Here is a 21,052-nt window from a genome sequence, read left to right as displayed (position 1 = left end):
TTGTATATCCTGGTTGTAAGTGCCTCCTAGATCTTCTATGTGGGACACCGCCACAGCATGGCTTGATGAGAGGTGTATAGGTCCGTGCCCAGGATCCGAACTGGCAAACCCTGGGCCGCTGAAGCAGACTATGCGAACTTAACTGCTGTACCACTGGGCTGGCCCCACAACTGGAGGTTCTATTTGACCGGGAGGTCTTCACCCAAACTGGGGTTGTCCTGACTTCTCAAAGCACAATTTCTGGAGGAAGGAAAAAAAAAGAAAAACTAGCCATTAACTAAAATACTAGTTGACAATATCACCTGAGATGAAGACAAAGAAAGGAGTGAGAGTTAAACGTTCTAAGGGCTTTTCCATTTTCAGGAAGAGGATAAAGAAAACGATAAAAGTATGAATGTTAATAATTTAAGAGTATCTGGCAAAGTACTCATTTCCAGAATATATAATGAATTCTTGGGGCCGGCCCCATGGCTGAGTGGTTGAATTCGCGCACTCTACTTCGGCAGCCCAGGGTTTCACCAGTTTGGATCTTGGACGTGGACCTAGCATCACTCATCAAGCCATGCTGAGACGGCGTCCCAGGTGGCACAACTAGAAGGACCCATAACTAGAATATACGACTGTGTCCTCCAGGGCTTTGGGGAGAAGAAGAAAAAAAAAGAAGATTGGTTACAGATGTTAGCTCAGGACCAATCTTAAAAAAAAAAAAGAATTCCTTCAAATCTGAGGCTTAACAAATATTTTTTCAATGAACAAGTGAGTAAATGAATGAAATTCAATGAGAACGAAGCACCAGAAAAGCACATTCTCTTTTCTGTCTCTGGAAGTGGTTGGTGAGGTGGTGATGTCTGGAGCTTCAGTAGCCATATTGCGACCATGAGGAAATAAGCTTGAAGGGGAAAAGCCAACACACTAGGGATGGCAAAGTGGACAGATGAGTAGAACCTGGGTTCCGGGTACCACATTCCCCCAGATGGGCGGATAATGGAGCATGTCTGAAAAGGAAACCATATAGAGGAAATGAGAAAGAGAGAGCACAAAATCTGATGGCATCATTTGAACTTCTGGCCAGAGCCATGCTTGAAACATCTGTCCTTCTCTTTCCTAGTTATGTCAATTCAATAAACCCTCTCCCCCTTTTTCTTTAAATGTGAGCTATGTCTGCTATTTTGGGTCATTTGTAAACAAACGAGTCTGAAGTAATGTAGTAGCTTAGGCGTTCTCATTGATTTAAAAAAAAGAAACATTATTTCCCTAAGAAAAACAAAAAATTGAAAACTTTTGTAATTGTGACGACAGAGGAGTCTTGCGAGGATTCACAGAAATCCATAGGAAAGCGTCCAGTCACTTTGTGCACAAACCTAGACCTGCCTTTCAGCGTTGTCGGGGAAAGTAGCTGGAGCTCAGAGAACAAATGGTGGATGTTGTTCATTTGTTGTTTATACTCCATCTTCTTGGTTCCCTAAGAAAGAGAGCCGTGAGAGCAGGTAGCTATTCTGGGAAGCAAGCTTAGGGAAAGGTGAGAAGACTGGAATGAGCAAACCAGGAGGAAAGAGAAAGCCCATCCAGAAGTGCATTATAGAGTGGGCCCCTGCTGTGGGCACCCGGGGAGTCCCGTTGGGGTTTCTCTGAGGAGCCGTGCAGAATGTCAGCAGCGTGTGCTGCGTGACTGTCCACCCGCACAGAGGAGAGGAATAGTTACCCACTGCTTCCTGTCCCCCATTGCTCAAGGATCGCCCCAGAAGCGGTAATTCCCTCGAGTTCCTGGTTTACAAGTGCCCTGCGGGGTGGCAAGAGAGAAGCTTGGGAGAGAAAGTGACACGTGGTGCATGCAGCTGAGGTGCCTGGAGCTGCGCGCGCACACACACACACCCCCCACTGGCTGGCTGCAGTAACGGGCAAAGCAGAAAGGTCAGCAGAGAGGATGCGAGCTGGGTTTAGCATGTGTCCTACCCATACGCCATAAAGGGGTCCCTCTGGAGCACCCCCATTAGCAGAGCACAAGCCGGCCAGGGTCGTAGGCCCCTTCTATCTACTCAAACACAAGCTCAGTTCAGACCCAGATTCCCGTTCAACCAGCCTCTGCTGGGAAGGCAGCCTGGCTTGCCTTTAAAGAAGGAGTCATTCTTCGGAGATTCCTATTTCTTCCATTTCTAAATGGAATTTATCACACCCTCCCAGGGGGGACCTGAACAACAAGGCAACGTCACAACAGAAGATTTTGGAGAGGATGAACAGAGCTGTCGATATGGCCATTCTTATTTTGACCCTCTGTAAAAGCTGAAGGCATTCCAGTGAAACAAATCCCAGTACCAACGTTTCCTGGAAGTGGGAATGGAAAAAAGTGCTACTGAGGGGCTGGCCCCGTGGCACAGCAGTTAAGTGCGCACGTTCCACTTCAGCAGCCCAGGGTTCGCCAGTTCAGATCCCCGGTGCGGACATGGCACCGCTTGGCAAGCCATACTGTGGTAGCGTCCCACATATGAAGTAGAGGAAGATGGGCATGGATGTTAGTGCAGGGCCAATCTTCCTCAAAAACAGAAAAAAGAAAGGAGTGCTACTGAGCCAATGACATTAAAAAATAATTGAAGATGATGATGATGACAACATGAAGCCCGGTTCACAAGACTGGAAAGAGTCAAAGAATCTGGTTGGGAGCTGGTTTGGCAGAGTGGAAAGAGCACAGGATTTTGAACCAAACCAAGCTGACTCTGAATCCTGGTTCTGATACTTTTTAGCTAGGTGACTTTGGGAACGTCATCCCATCTCTTTGAGACTCAGTTTCTTCATCTGTAAAATGGGGGCTAATAACGTCAGCTTCCCAGGGTCGTTAGAGCTGGCAATAATGCATGTAAATTACCCAACTGAGTGTGTGGCACATGGAGAGTGTTCAAGAAAAGACAGGGAGGAAGAACGAATGAATGAAAGGCAGAAAGAAAGAGGAAAACGAATCTAAAGCAAATAGCATGGTCTATGGAAAGGAAACGCTGATTTCACCGATATGCTGTTAAAAGAGGAACAAGGAAACAGACTTTCTAAACAGGAGTGTCAGCACCAGAGCAGGCTCCTCAGCACACAGCTTATAGGTCAGATCAGAATGCTCCTTTGGGCTCTGAACTAAAGCACCCTTGGGGATGGGGTGGGTGGCCCTTTGCATGCTTGGGGTGGAAAGGCCAGCCTCAGTCAGAACATCCCCACAGCAGCCTGGGTCCAAGGGCCAGCCCAGTCATAGCTGGGACACTGCGGTTTGAGATCATCAGTGAAGGCGACTTCTTGTCAGGAAGGAGGAGGATGGGGAGGAAGAGCATCCCGGAGACAGAGAAGCCCCTCCTGACTCCCACCAAGGAGTCCTCTTCACCGTGCCCCAACCAGGGCCTGTCCTGGGTCCCGGGTCCCCAGTGTGCTATGGGCTCAACATCCTAAGTGTGTGGGAAAGCAACCTGAATATGTACAATTAACTCCATTCTCCTTTAATTTGGGGGGCGTACTCTCTCTTACTTGTTTCCATGGCAACAAAGGAGGCATGAAGGCGCCATCAGAGGAAGGTACAGGCTGTTTGTTTTCTTTTCACATCCCCTGGGGGCTGAGGGCTGTGGATGGGAGCAGTCACGACTCCTCCATTCCATAAATTACTCACAACAGACACTTCCAGTTTCTCCCAGTTTTGTTTAATAGAGGGGGAGAGGGTGGGCCGGATGGAACCACAGCCTAAGGAGCTTCACACTGCCACCAAGAGAGGCAAGAAGAGTTCTCCTTCACAGTCAAGGCCAAGTTGCGTATCTTCCTGGCAAACAGCTCCCCCGCCATCAGTCTTCACAGCCCCAAACGGCCCGGGTCAGCAGCGGCTGCCAGGCCCTGCGGCCACGAGGCAACAGTCCGCTCACCTGTGCCGATCCCTCGGCTCCTGGGTCTGACAGGCTGGGGGGTCTTCTGCCACCGGGGATTTGCCCTCGAGCACCTGCCGGACCCTCTGCATCCCTGGGAAGGGCAAGTCATGGCCAGTCAGCGCTGATGGCTGGGTGGGTGGGGACAGACAAGCGGAGGCTGCTGGGGCCACTCGTGGGGCCAGAAGAGGGAAGCAGAATGCAGGATGCAGTTAGGAAGGGGGCTGGGAAGGCAGGCGGCTCACCCAGGCAAAGCCGGTGGGCCTTGTCCGAGAAGACCAGGCGGAACCAGCCAGGCTCTTTACACTCGAAGGCCTTGCCAAAGGACACCAGCACCTTGTGGTCCAAAAAGCGGCGCCAGAGCCGCCTTTCCTCCTCGAAGCTGCCCTCGGGCAGGTACTGGGAGGGTGGAGGGGGGTCAGGATACAAATGAGACATCCTTGCCCCTCACCTGCTGGAAGGAGGCCTGAACTCTCTCCCCACCCACCCCTCCACCTGCATACCTTCCTCAAGTCAGCCCAGATGAAGAAGCCTGCCCCACGACTCAGGAAGGGGATCCCCAGGGCCCTGAGCTCTCCCTCGACATAGGTGTGGGCAGCCTTGAGCCGGGCGTGGTTCTCTGGCAGGTACACCTGGTTGATCCAGTCTGTTTGGGCGAAAGAGAAGCCAAAAGATAAATTTCCCGTCAACCCTCCACTCCATCCTGTGAATCTAAGTGCTGAAAAGAAAAAGGCCAAGAGGTGCCAAGACGGGTCCTCTAGCTGGGTGACTGGGGGCCCCGGGCATATTCATTATTCGGTATAAAGCATCTTAAATCCAGACACGTGGCCTGACAGCGCCAGGTCCCACAGACACCAAGTCCCCCAGGAGACAGCCCTCACCAGAGGCCGATCCACTCACAGAGAGATGCTCCCAAGTCACAAGGCTGAGGTTTGGATTCCAGCGCGGCCCCTGACAAGGTGCGGGGCCTTGGGCAACTTCGCCTCGCCGATCCTCTTTTTTTAAATTGATCTTTTTTTGGTATCCAGTTCGATGAATTTTAACACACGGAGAGATCTAAGTAACCCCTACCATAGGCAGGACACCGAACAGGTCCCTCACCCCAAAGAGCCCCCTCCCACTGCGTCTAGCCACATCGTCTCCTTCCTCAAAACCGCCGGCCTGTTCTCTGCCGTTACAGCTGTGCCTTTTCCAGAACGCCACGTAAGTGGAATCATACAGTGACGTAATCTTTTGAGAGTGGCTCTTTCACTCAGCACAATGCCCTTGAGATCCATCCTGCAGCTGTGGATTTTATTGCTCAGGAGAAGTCTACTGCGTGGACGCACCATAGAGGGCTTCTCCATTCATCTATGGAAGGAAATCTGGGGTGTTTCCAGTTCTGGGTGGTTATGATTAAAGCAACTATAAACATTCACATAGTGGTCATTAGGAGACCATCAGGGTAAGTGTCTAGGAGTGGCACGGCTGGGCCATTTGGTAAGAGTGTGTCTAACTTTATAAGCAACTGCCAAATTGTTTTCAACGTGGCTGCACCATCTTGCAGTCCCACTAGAAGTGTGTGACAGTTCCAGCTGCTCTGTCTCCTGGCCAACGCTTGATGCTGTCACTACTTTTTTTTTTTTTTGAGGAAGATTAGCCCTGAGCTAACATCTGCTGCCAATCCTCCTCTTTTTTGCTGAGGAAGACTGGCCCTGAGCTAACAACTGTGCCCACCTTCCTCTACTTTATGTGTGGGATGCCTGCCACAGCATGGCTTGACAAGCGGTGCCATGTCCGCACCCGGGATCTGAACCAGCGAACCCCGGGCCACTGAAGCGGAACGTGCGCACTTAACTACTGAGCCACCGGGCCAACCCCTGTCACTATTTCTTTTAATTTAGCTATTAAAGCAGGTGTGTGGTATCTGATCCTCATTTTCCTTATCTATAAAATAATATGGAAAATACAGAAATATTTGCTTCCTAGGATTCTGGGGAGGGACAAGCAAGATGGTGCAATGAGAGCATCTAGCAGGGCTCAATAAATGGTGGCAGTTACAGGTAACCTTTGCCATCTAACCCACTGTCTGAGCCTGGGAACAGAACAGACCTGCATAGAGAGACTTCCATCAGGAAAATTTCCCCTAGTAGCTTCCACTCTTTCTTCAAGTGCGCACAGCTCATAATAATGAGTTCACATTGAGCAACTGTCAATTATATGCCAGGCACTATTCTAATTGAATGACAAATAACACTAACCCCACAAGACAGGTACCAAGGTGATCCCTGTTTTACAGATGAAGAAACTGAGGCCGGGGGAGGTGAAGGGATGTGTCGTGCAGCCAGGAAGTGACCAAGTAGGGTATGAAGCCAGTTTGAGGCCAGAGCCAACTCTCAACACCATCCTAAATCTTCTCACTGGAGAACCAGCCATGATTCCCGGCCAGTCCCAGACTGGCTACGACCCTCCCCCATCCTCAGGTGACCAGGCCCAGGTAGTCACCGCGATCCCGGAGCAGCTGTGCCATCTGGTGCTGGACCAAGCCACTGAGGCCGTGGTAGCGGCAGAGGGAAGCCACCGCAGTGGCCACGTCGCGGTTTTCTGTGTACAGCGTGCCAAAGCGGAGCCCGGACATCCCGAAGTCCTGCAGGAGAAAAGCACCCTAGGCCATGGCCAGCCCTCCAGGGAGGAAGCGGGTCCCCCCGCCTCTCTGCCCACCCACCTCCTGACACCCCGAGGCCAGCCAGGAACCCACCTTGCTGGTGGCCCACATCACGTGGGTCCTTTGGGGGTCCGGCAGCCTGCAGAGAACACAAGTCCTGGTTTCATCTCTTGAATCACCAACTCCTACGCATCCTTTAAAGCAGGGTCAGCAAATTATAGCCTGCAGGCCAAGTCTGGCCCACTGCCTGTTTTTGTGAATAAAGCTTTATCCGGACACAGCCACGCTCTTTCATGTACCTACTGTCGATGGCTGCTTTTGTGCTGTGACGGCAGAGTCGAATGAGAGACCACACGGCCCAAAAAGCCTAAAATATTTGCCATCTGATCTAAAAATATTCACTGGCCCCTGATCTAGAGCATAGCTCAGGTGTCACCTCCTCAAACAGATCTCTGAACACCTGCCAGTAGACCAGGCCAACAGGGCTCCCAGGCAGATCTTCTCGAGGCTCCCAGACTTCTCCTTTTTAGCACAGATCACGGCCATCATCAAATGACGAGCTGTGTATTTAGCTGCTAAAACGGGGGGTTTTTTGGCTAGAAATACAAGCGTCACATGGAAAGCCTGTGTCTTTCTTGTTCATGGTGGTGTCCTGAGCACCTCACATAGTGTCTGGCACACAGTTGATGGCAAGTCACTATTTCTCTATGTCTCACTTTCCTAATCCGTGGACGAAGGGGAGAAACAACCCCTGCTCCAGGAAAGGTGCAGAGCTTTGCAAGGACCAGCTAAGAGAACCAACAGGAAGGGCTCAGCAGGGTTGGGAGGTCTGAACCATATCTCTGAAGTGAATCTCTGAATGTCAGATTTACAGACATCACAGATGGTCTGGCCCAAGGGTTTCCAAAGGTGTTCTTGGCTCAAACTCAATCTAATGCAAAAGCCCAAACAGCCAGAAGTACTTAGCACATGCAAGGGGCACATGAACGAATGAATGAAACTGGAACTACTCAGGGGATGAAAGAAACAGCAAAGGAGGCCAGTTTCTCACCCACCCAGCCCTCTGTCAAGGAATCCTAAGGCCCCTCCTCATTGCTCTCAGAAACCCCACAGAACAATTGGAAAACCACTGATCTGGCCCAGACCTCCCATCTTCTCATTAGGGGATCTGAGAACAGTGGGATCAGCTGGATGGAAGAGGGATCACCCTGGGGCAGGCCATGCCCTGTGGGCCGAGCCACAGAGGGGCCAGGGCACCGCGGGGGAGTGGGGGCTGGCAGAGTCAGCTCTGTGGGGCAGCCTCACCTTTCCAGGCTTAGGACACTGCGGTACCCAACTGACTCCTCAAACACGGAGAGCATGTAGACTTCATCCACCATCACGTGCAGCTCGTGCCTGGCGGGCAGGTGGCGGGGAGGACAGAGCTTGGTTCGCAAGCCAAACGCATCCCCCAGGATGGGGTGGCAGCGAGTCAGAAATCCAGAGGGATCACGGTCAAGCCCAGGGTTACCAAATTTGTTTTTTCCAGGAACACCCTTCTTTTGTCTACTTTTTTCAAACACACAGGAAGCCGCACACACAAAGCAGGTGACAACGGGGCTTTGAAGCGCATGGGGGAGAGGCAGAGCCCTCGGGCACCACCAGGAGGATGGGTGCAGTTAGTGCAGGACAGTTAAGTACCAGCAGACCCAGATTCAAGTCTGGCTCCACCCCTCACTCCATGGCTCAGTAAACCAGGATAACGAGAGCATCTATACCTAACCGGGATGTTGGGAGGATTACATGAAATAGAACACATCAAGTGCTCAGCAGGGGGCCAGGCCCCTAGAGCATGCCATAGATGACAGCTGTTGTTAAAAAAGAAAGAGAGAACCAGTATCCCACAGACCCCCACCTCCCCACCCCACTGCCCGGGAGGGGCCAAAGCAGGGAGAAGCCCACAGTGGAGCCAAGAGGGTAGGACCAGTCCCAAAGCCCACATCAGAACCCCGATCCACCCTGACGCTTTGTGGGGTGAGGGTGGGGTGCCTCACCTCTTGGCAAACTCCAGGAACTCCTGAAGCTCCGCTGGGGAGTAGATGTCGCCCAGAGGGTTCTGGGGGTTGATGAGGATGAGGCCTTTGACCTTTATACCCTGAAACCATTGGTGGGGCGGGAGACGCTCAGCTCCTCCCGAAGGCCAGAGCCGGGCCCCACTGGACAGGGCTGGTCACCGAGCCGGCTCCCAGGGAGTGTGATGGAAACGTGTTCACCACCCACAGGAGGCAACGAGGACAGAGAATTATATCTGCAGCATCGTGAGGACTATGAAAGAAAACAAACGCAGGAACAGAGCCCAGGGGAAACATGCCCACACGCCAGCAGAGGTCAACTTTGTTGGTGGAATTATGGCAGGGGGCGGGAGTTGCGCTTTTAAAATTCCTACAGCGGGCATGCACAGACCACGTAAAAGAAAATTAGGTTGATGGAGTTCTGAAAAGTGGACTGGAAAGCAAGCCCTGGAGTACACTGGTCTCCGCCGGTCTGCGGGAGGCCTCAGATCCCCTCGGAGTGAGGGGGACCACCTCCTCAAATCACCACCGAGACTGCGGAACTACAGGCTTCCAAGTCCACCCTTGACCCGCTGAATCAGCATCGGGCGGAGCGGGGGAGTGGTGTTTCCAATCAAGCGCCCGGTTGATTCTCTGAACACTGAGGTCTCAGAGTCTTTCTCCAGTGGGAGGACCCTCCATGGGCAGGCTCCTGCTTGACCCCAGAACAGTCCCGCGCTACCACCCTACCCCTCTCCCCCACCCCCATCACAGAGTGCCAACCCTACTCCCCGGAGGAGATCAGCCACAGGACAAGGGGTCCATGCCTAGCTCAGACCCCCCACTCCCAGCCTTAGATTTTGATCCTCAGACCTGAGAATTAGCTCCTTGCAGGGCCATCTCCAGCTTCTCCACTGTGAGCTGGAAGGGGCGTGTATCTGGCCCAGTGACCTGGAGAAATAGCCACATATAGCACCAGCCAAATTCAGTGACCCCCAAACCTGAACTCTGGGGGTCTCTCCCACCACTGTCATCTCCAGCCTCCTTTCCCCGCCCCATCACTCAGGGACACCCTTTACACTCAGGTTTTGGGAAGGGCCCCAGAGGTCCTCTGACTGGGGTCCAAGGATGTCCATGTTGAGGTCTGCTCTGCCCCATCTCACCCTCCTTTTTCGGTCCAGTTGCCCAGGGGCCGCCCTTGGCTTCTACATGGACCCCAGGGCTCTCAGAACAGGGATCCTGGGAGCCCCCAGGGAAACACAGGCAGAGGCAACCGTGGGCAACAGAAGCCTCCACTCCCCTTTCACCTGTAACTCCATATCCCTCAGCGTGGACCTCCACCCATGTCCACCCTCAAATTCAGATGCAGGAAAGTCTTGGCCTCCAGGAATGCCCCGTCCTCCCTGGGGCCCCAGGAATTCTTACCTCACTGTCCAGATAGACAGAGACCAGTCGGACGTTGCCATAGAGACAGACGTGCTGTGTGATGGCTCCATAGTAAGGGGCAGGGATCAGGAAAGCCTCTGGGGGCAGGAGTGGGCCAGGGGCTGTCACTCTCTGGCCAGAACACCCCAGACCCCCATCCATGGGCCCCACACCTCTCTAAGCCTTCAATGTCCTTGGGGAACATTCGGGCATGCGCCCTCTCTCAACTCCCGAAAGTCTTTCTGAAGCTTGGATCCACTGAGATCAGTCCCTCTTCTAATAACTAGTCAGTGACATTTACTGACCACTCAGTACATCATGGGAACTGTGCTAAACATTAAAGTGCATTTTCTCTCATTGGATCCTTACAATCGCTCTGTGAGGGAGGTACTGTGATCATCCTAACTTTACCGACTAGGAAACTGCAGCTCAGAGGGTCCCTCTGAAGCACCTGACATGTGGGCTCACTCCAAGATAGGCTTGGACGCATGAGTCAAAGCTGCAGGGTGGTGATGTGGGCTCAAGAAACGGAAAAACCGGACAACACAGAGAACTGCCTAGAGAGAAACCATGCTGCTTCAGGAGGAGCGGGTTCTCTGCCCCCGGTGGCATCAGACAAAAGGCTGAGACCGTCTGGGGATGCCATGCAGGGGTCTCTAGCTGTGCATAGGGGGTTGATGAGATGCTGGTTCCCCTTCCAAGGTCAAGGGGAAAAGGTATTCTTCCAGTTCTGAAGAGGATGCAGGGGTCCAGCTGCCCTCCTTCTCAACCATCCTTTAGCACCATCCCCCCACTCACAGCTCTGGAGGGGGCAGCCTTTGTCCCACATCGTTCCCTCCCCCGGCCATGGGGATTGGACCAAAGGTAGACAAACGACCCAAGGGCACCAATCCACTGGCCGGTCAGAACCCCATCAAGTGCTCTCTCTCTCTCAAGCCTTTGCTCTAAGAAGCACAGACGTTGTGAGAGAGAATGCGCACTTGAATGGAAAGGTCATGCCGCGTCCGAGCTGGGGCAGCAACACTGGGCCACACAAGAGCTGAAGAAGGTCCAGAGAGAGGCCAAACAAAGGGGAGAGACTGCATACCCCAGTGAGAGATGGAGTGTGACGTTGATCCTGTTCCTGATTGTTCTGGAATGCGTAGGAACTCGCCTACTACGTCCTTGCAATGCATCTTCCTTTTATGGTTCAAATCCTGGTCACTATCTCTCTGTGTGATTTTGACCAGTTACTTAACCCATGTGCCTTAATCTCCTCATCTGTGAAGTGGGCGTAACCATTGAAACCACTGCATTGGGTGAGGGTCGAATTCTCAGGCCAGGCCTGGAACGTGGTATGTGGTCAATAAATGTTACCAATATTATGACTGGGCCTCCGTTCCTGGCAACCAATGACCGCCGACCATGACCAGTTCTCGCCATGACCATGGCTCTTACAGCACGCACCACTGGCGGCTGCTCACCAGCCATTCCGACGTGCTTCCTCGCTACTGAGCACCAGATTTTTTAGATATGATCAGCAGGAAGTCTACAGAAGATGGGCCTTCCCCCAGCCCCAGGAGATGAACCAAGTTTGATTTAGGCCAACCATGGTCCCCTTAGTCCCCTTTGCCAGGGACACCTTTCAGAATGGGTTTATGAGTCTGTTCTGGGCACTAAGATGTAAGAGGGGCTCTGGTGGGACTCTTCTGGCAAAGAGAAGTCCCATTCGCACCTCCCGATAAAGAAGAGACAGGCAAGGCACCACCTCATCCTTTTTCCTGCTTTGGACACGCTGTCGTGTGAGGATGTGACAGCCATCTGTGAGCGTGAGGGAAACGCCAAGGTCATCGCAAGAGACAGCCCAGAACTCTGGCATCACACTGACCTCTCCTGATCTGCTGACCACTGGGTTTCCTGTTGAGCCACTTATTTAACGCCCCTGTAGTCTATTAGGGTCGAAAGCATCCTGATGCAGCCCTCGAGGACAGGCCACTGGGGACACTGCAGGCCCAGGGCAGCCCCAGTGCTGAGGGGCACAGCCCACTTACCCCCGACCTCACACAGCACCGTGGCCAGAGCAGAGAAGACAGAGGCACAGCCGTTCAGAACAACCACCTGAGGGCGACATATCCATGGGACAAAGATGAATCTGCCCCAGGAGGGAGCAAGGACCTGCAGCCTCTATCCCAGGATGGCACAGAGGGGAGAGTTAGGTCGCAGTTCGACGCCCTCAAGGCTCTGTCACAGCAAAGCCGCAGGAGGTCCCCAAAGGCCCCCACTGACTAAGAGCGGGGCTCATTCATGTGGCTCATTCTTGGGGAACCTCCTTGAGGCCAACTGAGCAAGGAAGAGGGAGCTGGTCACTCAGAGAGTCTTGCCCGAAGGTGTGGAGGCAAAGTGGGGCCACAGAACACAGGGGGCAGAAATTATACCCCAACCCGACGTACCTAGGATGAGGGAGAAAGAAGGAGGGGTATCTCTAATTCCACTCAGAAACAGATCAGAACGGAGTGAAAGGCAGATCGCAACCCACCTCCCCTCTGGCCCGCCGGAAGCTGGGGGACGAGGGCAGAGGGGCAGGGAGGGCAGAGGAGGGGCTGCTCACATTCTCCGCATGAAGGGGCGCCGGGCTCTTGCAGTAGAAAGACAGGAACCTGGCCACTTCCTCCCGGAGGCTGGAGGGAAGACAGACAGACGGACAGCGCCTGTCAGACAGGACAGGACAGGCCATCCCAAGGCTTCTCTGGGGAATCTTCAGGCAGCTGCCATCACCCTTCCCTGGATCCCCACAAGGGGACCATGGTCAGCGTCTGTCTCCACCCCCCAGGGCCCGCCTTCCCCTCCCCCCACCATCACTACCCCCACAAATCAAAACTCTCATTCTCAGTCATTCTAGAACACCCAACCCCACCTAACTAGCAGACTTCAGGAACATCGAAAGTATACTCTATATGTATACATAGCTAATAATAATAATAATGAAACAGTATTATTATAAGAATAGCTATTATCATAGTTATTATTGCTAATATTTATTGAACATTTACCTTATGCAGGTACTATTGGGAGAGTTTTAGGCATCTAATCTCCATAACAACCCTATGATGCAACTACTGTTATTATCATTTCCATTCTACAGACAGAGAAACTGAGGCTTGCAGGAATTAAGTGACTTGCTCGTAAGTGGCAGAGTCCACACTCAGGCCCGGGGGTCTGCCTCCAGGGCCCAGCATCTAAATAACCACAAGATCATGCACTTTGGAATCAAGTCCTGCCCGGTCACTAAGCGCTTAGAACAGCATGTGGCTCCTAGTAAGCGCTCATTAGGTATAAACTCTTATTAGCCTTATTTACCACCTCCTATATCAGCAGCAGGAAAAGGCCCCAGCCAACTCCCCCGAAACTGATTCTGGCTCCTTTAAAACTACTGAGAAACTGGGGACAAAGATTCCTCGCCTGAAGGCGCCGCCCTGCCTCAGACCCAGATAAACCAAGCCAGGGAGCTCCTGAGCTGGGGTGGGACCGGCAGACGCCCCAGCTCCCTCGAGATGCTCCAGGAGAGCCCCCCGTCGCCTGGTCTCCAGGACGAGGCCCTCAGCCTACGGCAGGCTTCCTCCACACGCCACTATGACATTTGAGACCAGATAATTCTTTGTTGCGGGGGACTATCCTGGGCTCTGCAGGAAGTTTAGCACCCTCTCTTGCCAATAAATGTCAGTAGCACCCCCGTCCCAGTGATGACAAGCCAAAATGTCTCCAGACATTGCCATATGTCCCCTGGGGAGCAAAGCCACCCTGTGTTGAGAACCACAGGCCCGTGGCAACTACTCACAAGAGATGCCCCCTCCAGTCAGGGTACTGCAGCAGGGCCGGCTCCACCCGCAGCATGTCGCTCTGACTCAGCTGGGAACAGAGAGGGACAAGCAGGGCTGAGGGCGGCACACCCTCACCGTGAGAGCTGGCACCGCCACCCGCGTCCACACAGCACCAGGGCCTCTAAAGCCAGGGCTGGGTCTGCTCATCAGAGAAACCAGGGGACAGGCAGCACAGGAACAGCATCCTCGTGCCCATTTTACAGATGAGGAAACCGAGGCTCAAAAAAGTGAAGTGACTCAGCCAAGTTCATAGCTAGCAAGTGGCAGAGCTGAGACAAAATCCAAAACTTTTGACTCCTAGTCCAGTGCTCTTTATACAACACTGCCACCTGAAAAACCAGAGGGGTGCATTTGTGGAGGCAGCGATAGGAGACCGTGGTACTCGATTTCTCCACGGGGTGACGGAAGAGGTCCCAGAATTGGGTGCCATCATCTCAGTCTTGGCTCCAACTCTTGGAGAGACTCAGGCCATTGTGTTCTCAGGCTCAGCTCAACCTCACACTTTGGAAAAGGTGGCCATTTCTAGACCAGCCCCCGCTGCCCAGGCGCTGGGTTAGTGTCTCACAGAGCATCACACACACAACGTCAAGGAAAGGCAAGGGCCTTGGGCAGTGGGACCAAAAGGAAGAGTGGTGACCAGCCACCTGTCTATAGGCCCAGCCTTTCCCCGCTCTCTTTCATCCCTCGGGGCTGCGCTGTCCAATACGGAAGCCGCCAGCCCCGTGTGGCCACTGAGCAGTGGGGTGCAGCCGGTCTGAACTGAGACCCACTGGATCTTGAAGACTTGATCCGAACAAAGGATGCAAAACATCTCATTGATAATTTTTTATATTGATTACATGTAGAAATGGTCATATATTAGATCTATGGGGCTAAATGCAATATATTAGTAAAGTGAATTTTACCAGTTTCTTTTTACTTATTTAATAGAAAATTTTAAATTACATGGGCGGCTCACGTTTTATTTCTGTTGGACGGTGCTGAGCTGCCTGAGCGGGGGCAGCTTTCGGTAGAACCGGCCTTTCAAGCCCATTTCTTACACCCTTCCCCCCAGGGCTTGCGTACTTCACCCTGGGAAACGCGTCCCTTTGGATTAAGGACCGCCCTCTCTATAGGCCCAAACTCTGACCCCAAGGCCCGGGAAGACACATTTATCAGGTGTTTCCAGTGGTTTGCTGGAGATGGCTTGTGCCAGCTCAAGAAATCTGCTTACTAAATTTCAGGAGTTTTGCAAGCAGTGTTAAAACAGCCATTTAAAAAACTAAACTATAGGCGGCCGGCCCCATGGCCTAGTGGTTAAGTTCGGCTCCCTCTGCTTCGGCGATCTGGATTTGCGGGTTCGGTTCCAGGGCACAGACCTACACCACTTGTCAGCCATGCTGTGGCGGCAACCCACACACAAAATAGAGGAAGATGGGCACAGATGTTAGCTCAGGGTTGATCTTCCTCACCAAAAAAAAAAAGGAAGCAGGCTCAGAGGAGGGAAGTGACTTGCCCAAGATCACATAGAAAGTTGTCCCCAAGGCAGATGTGGAATCTGGGTCTCCTGATACCCAGGCCAGGGCTGCTGAGGCCAGCAGCTGGCTCTTGTGGGGGAACTTTCCAGGGACATCCAAGAGAAGACAGCCCCTCAGAGCTGGAGATGCCACCCGCAGGCGCACCAGGACTTACCCTCTTGGACAGCAGGTCAAAGCAGAGTTTGTTCTCACTGGTGCCCAAGTTAATGATGCCCTGGAGACGAGAGGCACAGAGGCAGTGTGAGCACAGCAGAGGGGGCACCGAAAGACCAGAGGAGCCCACTGAGGCAGCCAAGACAAGGAGGAGCTCCCCACAACCCAGGCCTTCCAACTGCCCCTGCTCACCTTTGCTCAAGCTCCACCCTCCGCTCAGCTCCCTGAACCCAACCTCCCATTTCTAAGGTTCTATTCCAACACCATCTCCTCCAGGAAGCCTTCCCCAACACCCCACCTGGAAGGGATCCTTTCTTCTTCTGGAGTCTGAGCTCTTTATCTCTCCCCCTTTAGAGCACTGGTCGGTTTCTTCCCCAGGTCACAGGGACTGATGTACATTCCTTCTCTCCCCAACTAGATGGTGAGGTCCCTGAAGGCCGGATGCATGCCTGAGACACCACTGCATCTCAAGGGGCTCAGAAGGACTCCATACATGGTTAGGGGACGAAAGGATGCACAAAGTAAATGGATGCTCCGGCTGGAGCAGAAACAAGGGTGCCTCAGAGCAAGAAGAACGCCTGTGCTGGTGGAAACGCTCCCCTGGGAGATCCGGGCGACATCACACGACACCTGATCCCCACCCCACAGGCATGCATTCTCACAGGGGAGGGGCGGGGGAAGGCACAGCTCAAGCTGTCCCTTATCGAGTCCCCAGAGAGACGCACGCACTATAACTCCTGGCCCATGAGCTACTGGGGGAATGAGCAAGGAGGGAGGATGAACAAGGAGAGCTTGGATGAGCTAAGATTACGACAAATAAAAAGCACTGCTCCTGCACGCTCCTCCACCCACCTTCAACTCACCCGCAAATCCTGCCGCTTCTACCTGCAAAGTATGTGCACAGTCTCAGCACTTCTCATCCTCCTTAGGTCTGCTAAGACCCTGGTCCCAGCCATCAGCCTTTCCCACCCACATTATCGCACTAGCTCCCCTGCTTCCTTTCTTACTCACCCCCTCCCCATCATTCCCCAGCATCTCCATGCAGCAGTCCAAGTCATCGCTTTAAAACTGACATCGGATCATATTTCTCCCCCTTTGAACACTTGCCATCCCACTTGGTCTAAAATCAGGCTCACTGTGTCCTATGAGACCCTATGGGACCTATCAGCACCCTGGCCCCATAACCTTTCTGACCTCATCTCCTGCCAGTCTCCACCCAGTGGCCCCTTTGCTGTCCTTTGAACTCATCAAGCACGGTTCCACCCTGGGGCCTTCGCAGTGGCTGTTTCCTCTGCATGGAATGCTCTTCCCCCAGAGGTAATTTGTTACACAGCAATGGATAGCTAATACAATCCCTCTTTTTTCAGGTCTCTGCTCAAATGTCACCTTATTAAAGTGGCCTTCTGTGACCACCTCACATAAAATAGCAATATCCCCAGCCCACTCCAACATTCTCTATCCTCTTTACCCTGCTCTATTTTCCTCTACAGCACTTATCACCACACATCATATGATTTTTTGTCTGTTCACTGTCTGTCTCCTCCACTAGACTATAAACTCCATGAGGGCAGGAATCTTAGTTTTGTCCACAGCTGTAACCCTGGCACCTAGAACAGTGCCCAGGACCTGGTACATGCTCAACAAATAAAGATTATTAATGGGTTGTTTGTGTGAGCTCCGCCCTCTGAAGGTGTTGCTACTAACAACTTACAACAGTCCGGACAGAAAACATTAATAACAATAGCAGCTCCCATTTACTGATGCTCTAGGTGGATGCCCTGTGCTAATAACACCCCAGATCTCGTTTCACTGCGACCCTTCTACACAGCAGGTATCATTAGCCCACTTTAGAGAGGATCTGAGGTTCAAAGAGGTTAAGTAGCTCAAGAACACACGACCCATCCCACTTTGCAGCCTAGTCTTGCAAAGGAAACATTTGCAAGCCTAGTCCTGTCCCAGCTCTAAAGTTGGAGAGCTGACGGGCTGTGGGTCAGAATCCATCTAAGAGCGTTCCACGGTTCTTGAATGCCTCCCTCACAAATCAGGGCCCCCTTAGTGAAAAATGGGCTATTTTCTGATCCAGGTAATAAACTGGGGCCTCCCTGAGCTACGTCAGAAGACCTCTTAGAGGTCCGAGGACCACAACTGCAACCTGACAAGAGCCAGCTGGTGCTGCCCCATCCGGCAGCCTTGTCTTGAGTCCCGTGGGGAGGGGGCTTCACTCACACTGGGGTTCTTATCCTCATCGTACTCATCCATGTGGTAGGTCCTGTAGCCGGCCTCAGCTGAGTCCCAGAACCATTTAATGATGCCTCCTCTAGAGGACAGGTGGGAGCTGTTGGAGGAGAACCCGGCGGTGGGATCACCCACTCCGTAGAGCTCCGGCAGCTTCTGGTCTGGCTTTCTAGAACATTCTCTTTCCAGACCATCCCCACAGTTACTGTCCAGGTCCTGTGTGGAGGCTGGGCCCGGACAGGTGGATGGTGCCCTGGATTCCTTCTCAGGGAGGGCAAACATCTACAAAAAGACAAAAGCACTCAATGCAGCAAGCACCAGAAATGAATTGGGAGTCATGGGGTCCCCGCCTTCTCTATCTGCCCGTTCCTTTAAGTTTATATGCTCAGTGCTTTCTGTGTCCCTCACTACTGTAACCATGTGCAATCGCCTCAACAAGTAAATTTCATTAAGGATCTACTCCGTGCCAGGGGCTGTACTCGCTATCTTTATATGACTTTAATGTATAGGTGCTTTAGCTTGTTTTACTCCTGTGAAGTTTTTCATTCTGCAGCCTAAGGGGTGACCAACATCCTTTTTCCATGCTTACTGACCTCAATTTCAAAAAGCCAGGTTAAAATTTTCCAACTTGAAGCAGAAAGAGCCTGGAGTCCCAGAAGGTCCCGTGGTAACTGATGTAAACAGGGGTGAAGGGTACAATGAGACTATTTGGTGCTCCAGAGCAGAGATGGGTGGGGACTGAGGGGAGCGGGGTCTCCGCAAGTGTAGACACCCCAGGCAGAGCTCCAGGGGCCGTCTTCACTCCTGAGGGAGGGAGACGGGGGCACCAGGAGCCCGTGGTCTCATCCTGCAAGCCGGGTGTGAGTTCCTCCACTTTCCCAGCCAGTTTCTTCTGCTGCACTGTGGGTACCACCGTAACTACCACACAGAGGAGCAGCGAGGATATAAACACATGAGTTCATGCAGACAAGCCTTAGAGCAAATCCTGGCTCATAGCCAGGATTCTATCACAACTCCTTCCCGATTTTCCCATGCACAAGCCCCACACACCAAATGACGAGTGACAGCCAGCGGCCCAGAAACCCAGGGCCCCCCTCTCCACCCCCGATTAAATTTTGCTCCGTAAGTCTTCTCTGGGATCCTCCCCCAACTAGCTGGGCTCTCCCGAGCCTCAGCCAGGCCCCTCCCGACAGGCCAGGCCAAGGAAGGGCAGCCCGGTGGAGGCGGGGCGGTGGGAGGCGAAGCCTGGGTCGCGGTGGGGGCGGCGGGGCTCGGCTCAGCGCTGCGCGGGAGCCAAGGGCGGGCTCGGGGCGTCCAGCCGGGCGGCGACGAGTCCCCAGCCAGACACCCTCGCCCGATCAGGCCTGGGAACTCCAAAATGCAGCAGATCTGGCGGATAATAAAGCGAAAGGGCCTCTGCAGGGGCGCGAGCCGTCCGCGAGAGACGCTCCTGCTGTCCAGGAGGAGGAAGTCTGAGTGGGGCAAAGGGCTGGGAGACGGAAGAGCCGAGACGTTTACAGAGAATCCTCCAGCCGGTGCACATAGCGGGGCCCCGAGGCCGCCCTTCTCTGCAAAGCGGGGATCGCACCTACTTGGCCGAGCTGGCGGGGACGGGCGCTGGCAGTCCTGGACGCGCGTTGTGTCGGTTTCCCTCGCCCGCGCACGCTTTACGCGCGGGCGCCCGGCGCCAGGGCACCCGGACTCGGGGACCGCGGGCCTTCCCGGACTGTTCGGGCGCAGCCCGCCCCCTCGCGCCCGCAGCCGCAGGACGCCTCGGTGTGGCCCGCGCGTTAGGGGGCGCGCGCACGGTCGCACCCCGGGGGACGGGGCTCCTCCGATCCTCCCCGTGCCCGGTCCCCCGCCACTGGCCGCTCAGGCCGGAGGAGAAGCCGGAGGAGAAGGGCCCAGGGCGGAGACCTCCACGAGGAAGGGGCGGGCCGCCCGCTGCCACCTCTGTGCTCCCTGGCCTGAAGATTCCGGCGTCTCCTCCCTCCCACGTTGGCACGTGGCGGCGCCTCCCCCTGCCTCCCGGGCTTCGTTCTCCGATTTTGAGGCTGGTAGAGCCATAGAGTTTTCTGGGCAAATGTATGCCTGGTGTCGCCCGCGGAAAAGCCTTTTCGGATTAAGGCGAGGGCACTCTTAAAACATCCTTCTTCTAGGAGAGTTTTTCACGGGGGGTTGTTAATTTCTCCCTCTTTCCTTCTAGGCATCGTTTGCTGAACTCTGCCGCGGACCCTACACATTCCGGGGCTTGGGCAATGAGTTAGTTCCCCCGTGAGTTAGTTCCTAATGCTCTCCGAGGTGCCTTGAGTAGGAAAATTTTCCTCCCCGCCCCCTCCCCCGCCCCCCCCCCCCCCCCCGAGGAAATAAGCAGGATCCCAGGATACAAGTATGGCTGGGGAGGTTTGGCTGGCTTCTGACCACTCCACTTGTTATCTTCACTTTGGCCTTGCCACTAACATTGTCACCTTGAGCAGCTCTCGGGACATTTTGGCCCTCGCCTTATGTTCTGTGAAATAAGCCAGTTCTCCCGTTTAAGTCCCATCATTCTATATAATTCAGATAACTAGGCTTATCGAATGCCTGTTTTGAGCCAGATCTCTGCAAAGGGCTGGGATACAGGGATGAGCAAAACAAACAGCTGACTTGCTTAATTGCTTGGGAAGGCGGACATATGGATGTGGTGACTGTTCCCAAAGGGATTGGGGGGTGCTGTGGAAGAAGCATGCAGCCCGGGGTTTAACCCTACGCCCACTTATTATGCACTGGCTCACGCAGAAAGCCCCTACATACACATACATTCACCCTAAACACTTAGGAAGCGATAGTTGAGTTCCGGGGGTCGAGTCCTGGTTAATTAGCTGGCAGGCGGGGTATTGGAAGCAGAAGGAAGCGTTCGGGGTTAGAGTCAGTGTGGAACATGAATGAACTGCAACACATCCAGCAGCGCCGGAGCTTGCTGGGTCCGGAAGGAAGGCTGCAGATACCGGCAGGGGGCAGTCATGAGCCTTTGTAAATCGTGAAACGGACTGTGGACTTCTCACTGAGGGCGCTGGATAAATATATTGTAATTCCTAAAGCAAACAAGTTTTTGCAAAATCTAGAGATATAACTCAGAAGCCAAAAAAGGCAATAAAATGTGATAGTAAATAATGCTTGATTAATCTGAAAGAAGGCAAACAGGAAGGAGAAAAATGAATAAAGAGTATATGGCACAAATAGAAAAAAAATAGCGAGGCAGTTGACTTAAATCCAACCGCATCTATAATGACGTTAAACGGAGTGACTAGGACCGATTAAAAGATCA

At 53.3% G+C, this 21,052-nt stretch overlaps 1 protein-coding gene across 3 annotated transcripts; it reads right to left on the bottom strand.

The window, feature by feature from the left end:
* Positions 1-3,649: 3,649 nt before the first annotated feature.
* On the bottom strand, positions 3,650-19,674 carry ACCS (1-aminocyclopropane-1-carboxylate synthase homolog (inactive)). 3 transcript variants are annotated; one of them, XM_014861245.3, is made up of 16 exons: positions 19,338-19,659; positions 18,339-18,416; positions 17,737-18,027; positions 15,512-15,571; positions 13,798-13,868; positions 12,571-12,640; positions 12,014-12,080; positions 9,984-10,081; positions 9,432-9,509; positions 8,562-8,662; positions 7,834-7,923; positions 6,622-6,667; positions 6,369-6,510; positions 4,388-4,530; positions 4,130-4,283; positions 3,650-3,978 (listed from the first exon to the last, which is right to left on the bottom strand). In XM_014861245.3, exons 3-16 carry the CDS (start codon positions 18,025-18,027, stop codon positions 3,881-3,883), a joined length of 1,509 nt encoding a protein of 502 aa, XP_014716731.1. In that variant the 5' UTR covers positions 18,339-18,416; positions 19,338-19,659; the 3' UTR covers positions 3,650-3,880. The 3 variants fall into 3 exon arrangements, with proteins under 3 accessions (XP_014716731.1, XP_014716732.1, XP_044606048.1); XM_014861246.3 differs by lacking the exon at positions 18,339-18,416 and having other exon boundaries at positions 19,338-19,674; XM_044750113.2 differs by lacking the exon at positions 19,338-19,659 and having other exon boundaries at positions 18,339-18,479.
* Positions 19,675-21,052: the final 1,378 nt, after the last annotated feature.

The sequence above is a fragment of the Equus asinus genome, chromosome 17, assembly GCF_041296235.1.
Source record: "Equus asinus isolate D_3611 breed Donkey chromosome 17, EquAss-T2T_v2, whole genome shotgun sequence".
NCBI classification, from domain to species: domain Eukaryota; kingdom Metazoa; phylum Chordata; class Mammalia; order Perissodactyla; family Equidae; genus Equus; species Equus asinus.
Note: the sequence above shows the minus strand (reverse complement) of the source record. Positions and strands in the feature narration are given on the sequence as shown.

What these genes read in the sequence shown, in the direction of transcription:
- ACCS (XM_014861246.3), bottom strand. Translation starts at nt 18,027, where the DNA reads ATGTTTGCCCTCCCTGAGAAGGAATCCAGGGCACCATCCACCTGTCCG. An exon ending in TGCAAGGAGCTAATTCTCAG is followed by an intron (nt 8,663 to 9,431) that starts GTCTGAGGATCA and finishes CAATGGTTTCAG; the next exon opens with GGTATAAAGGTCAAAGGCCT. An exon ending in AGTGTCCTAAGCCTGGAAAG is followed by an intron (nt 6,668 to 7,833) that starts GTGAGGCTGCCC and finishes TGTTCTCTGCAG; the next exon opens with GCTGCCGGACCCCCAAAGGA.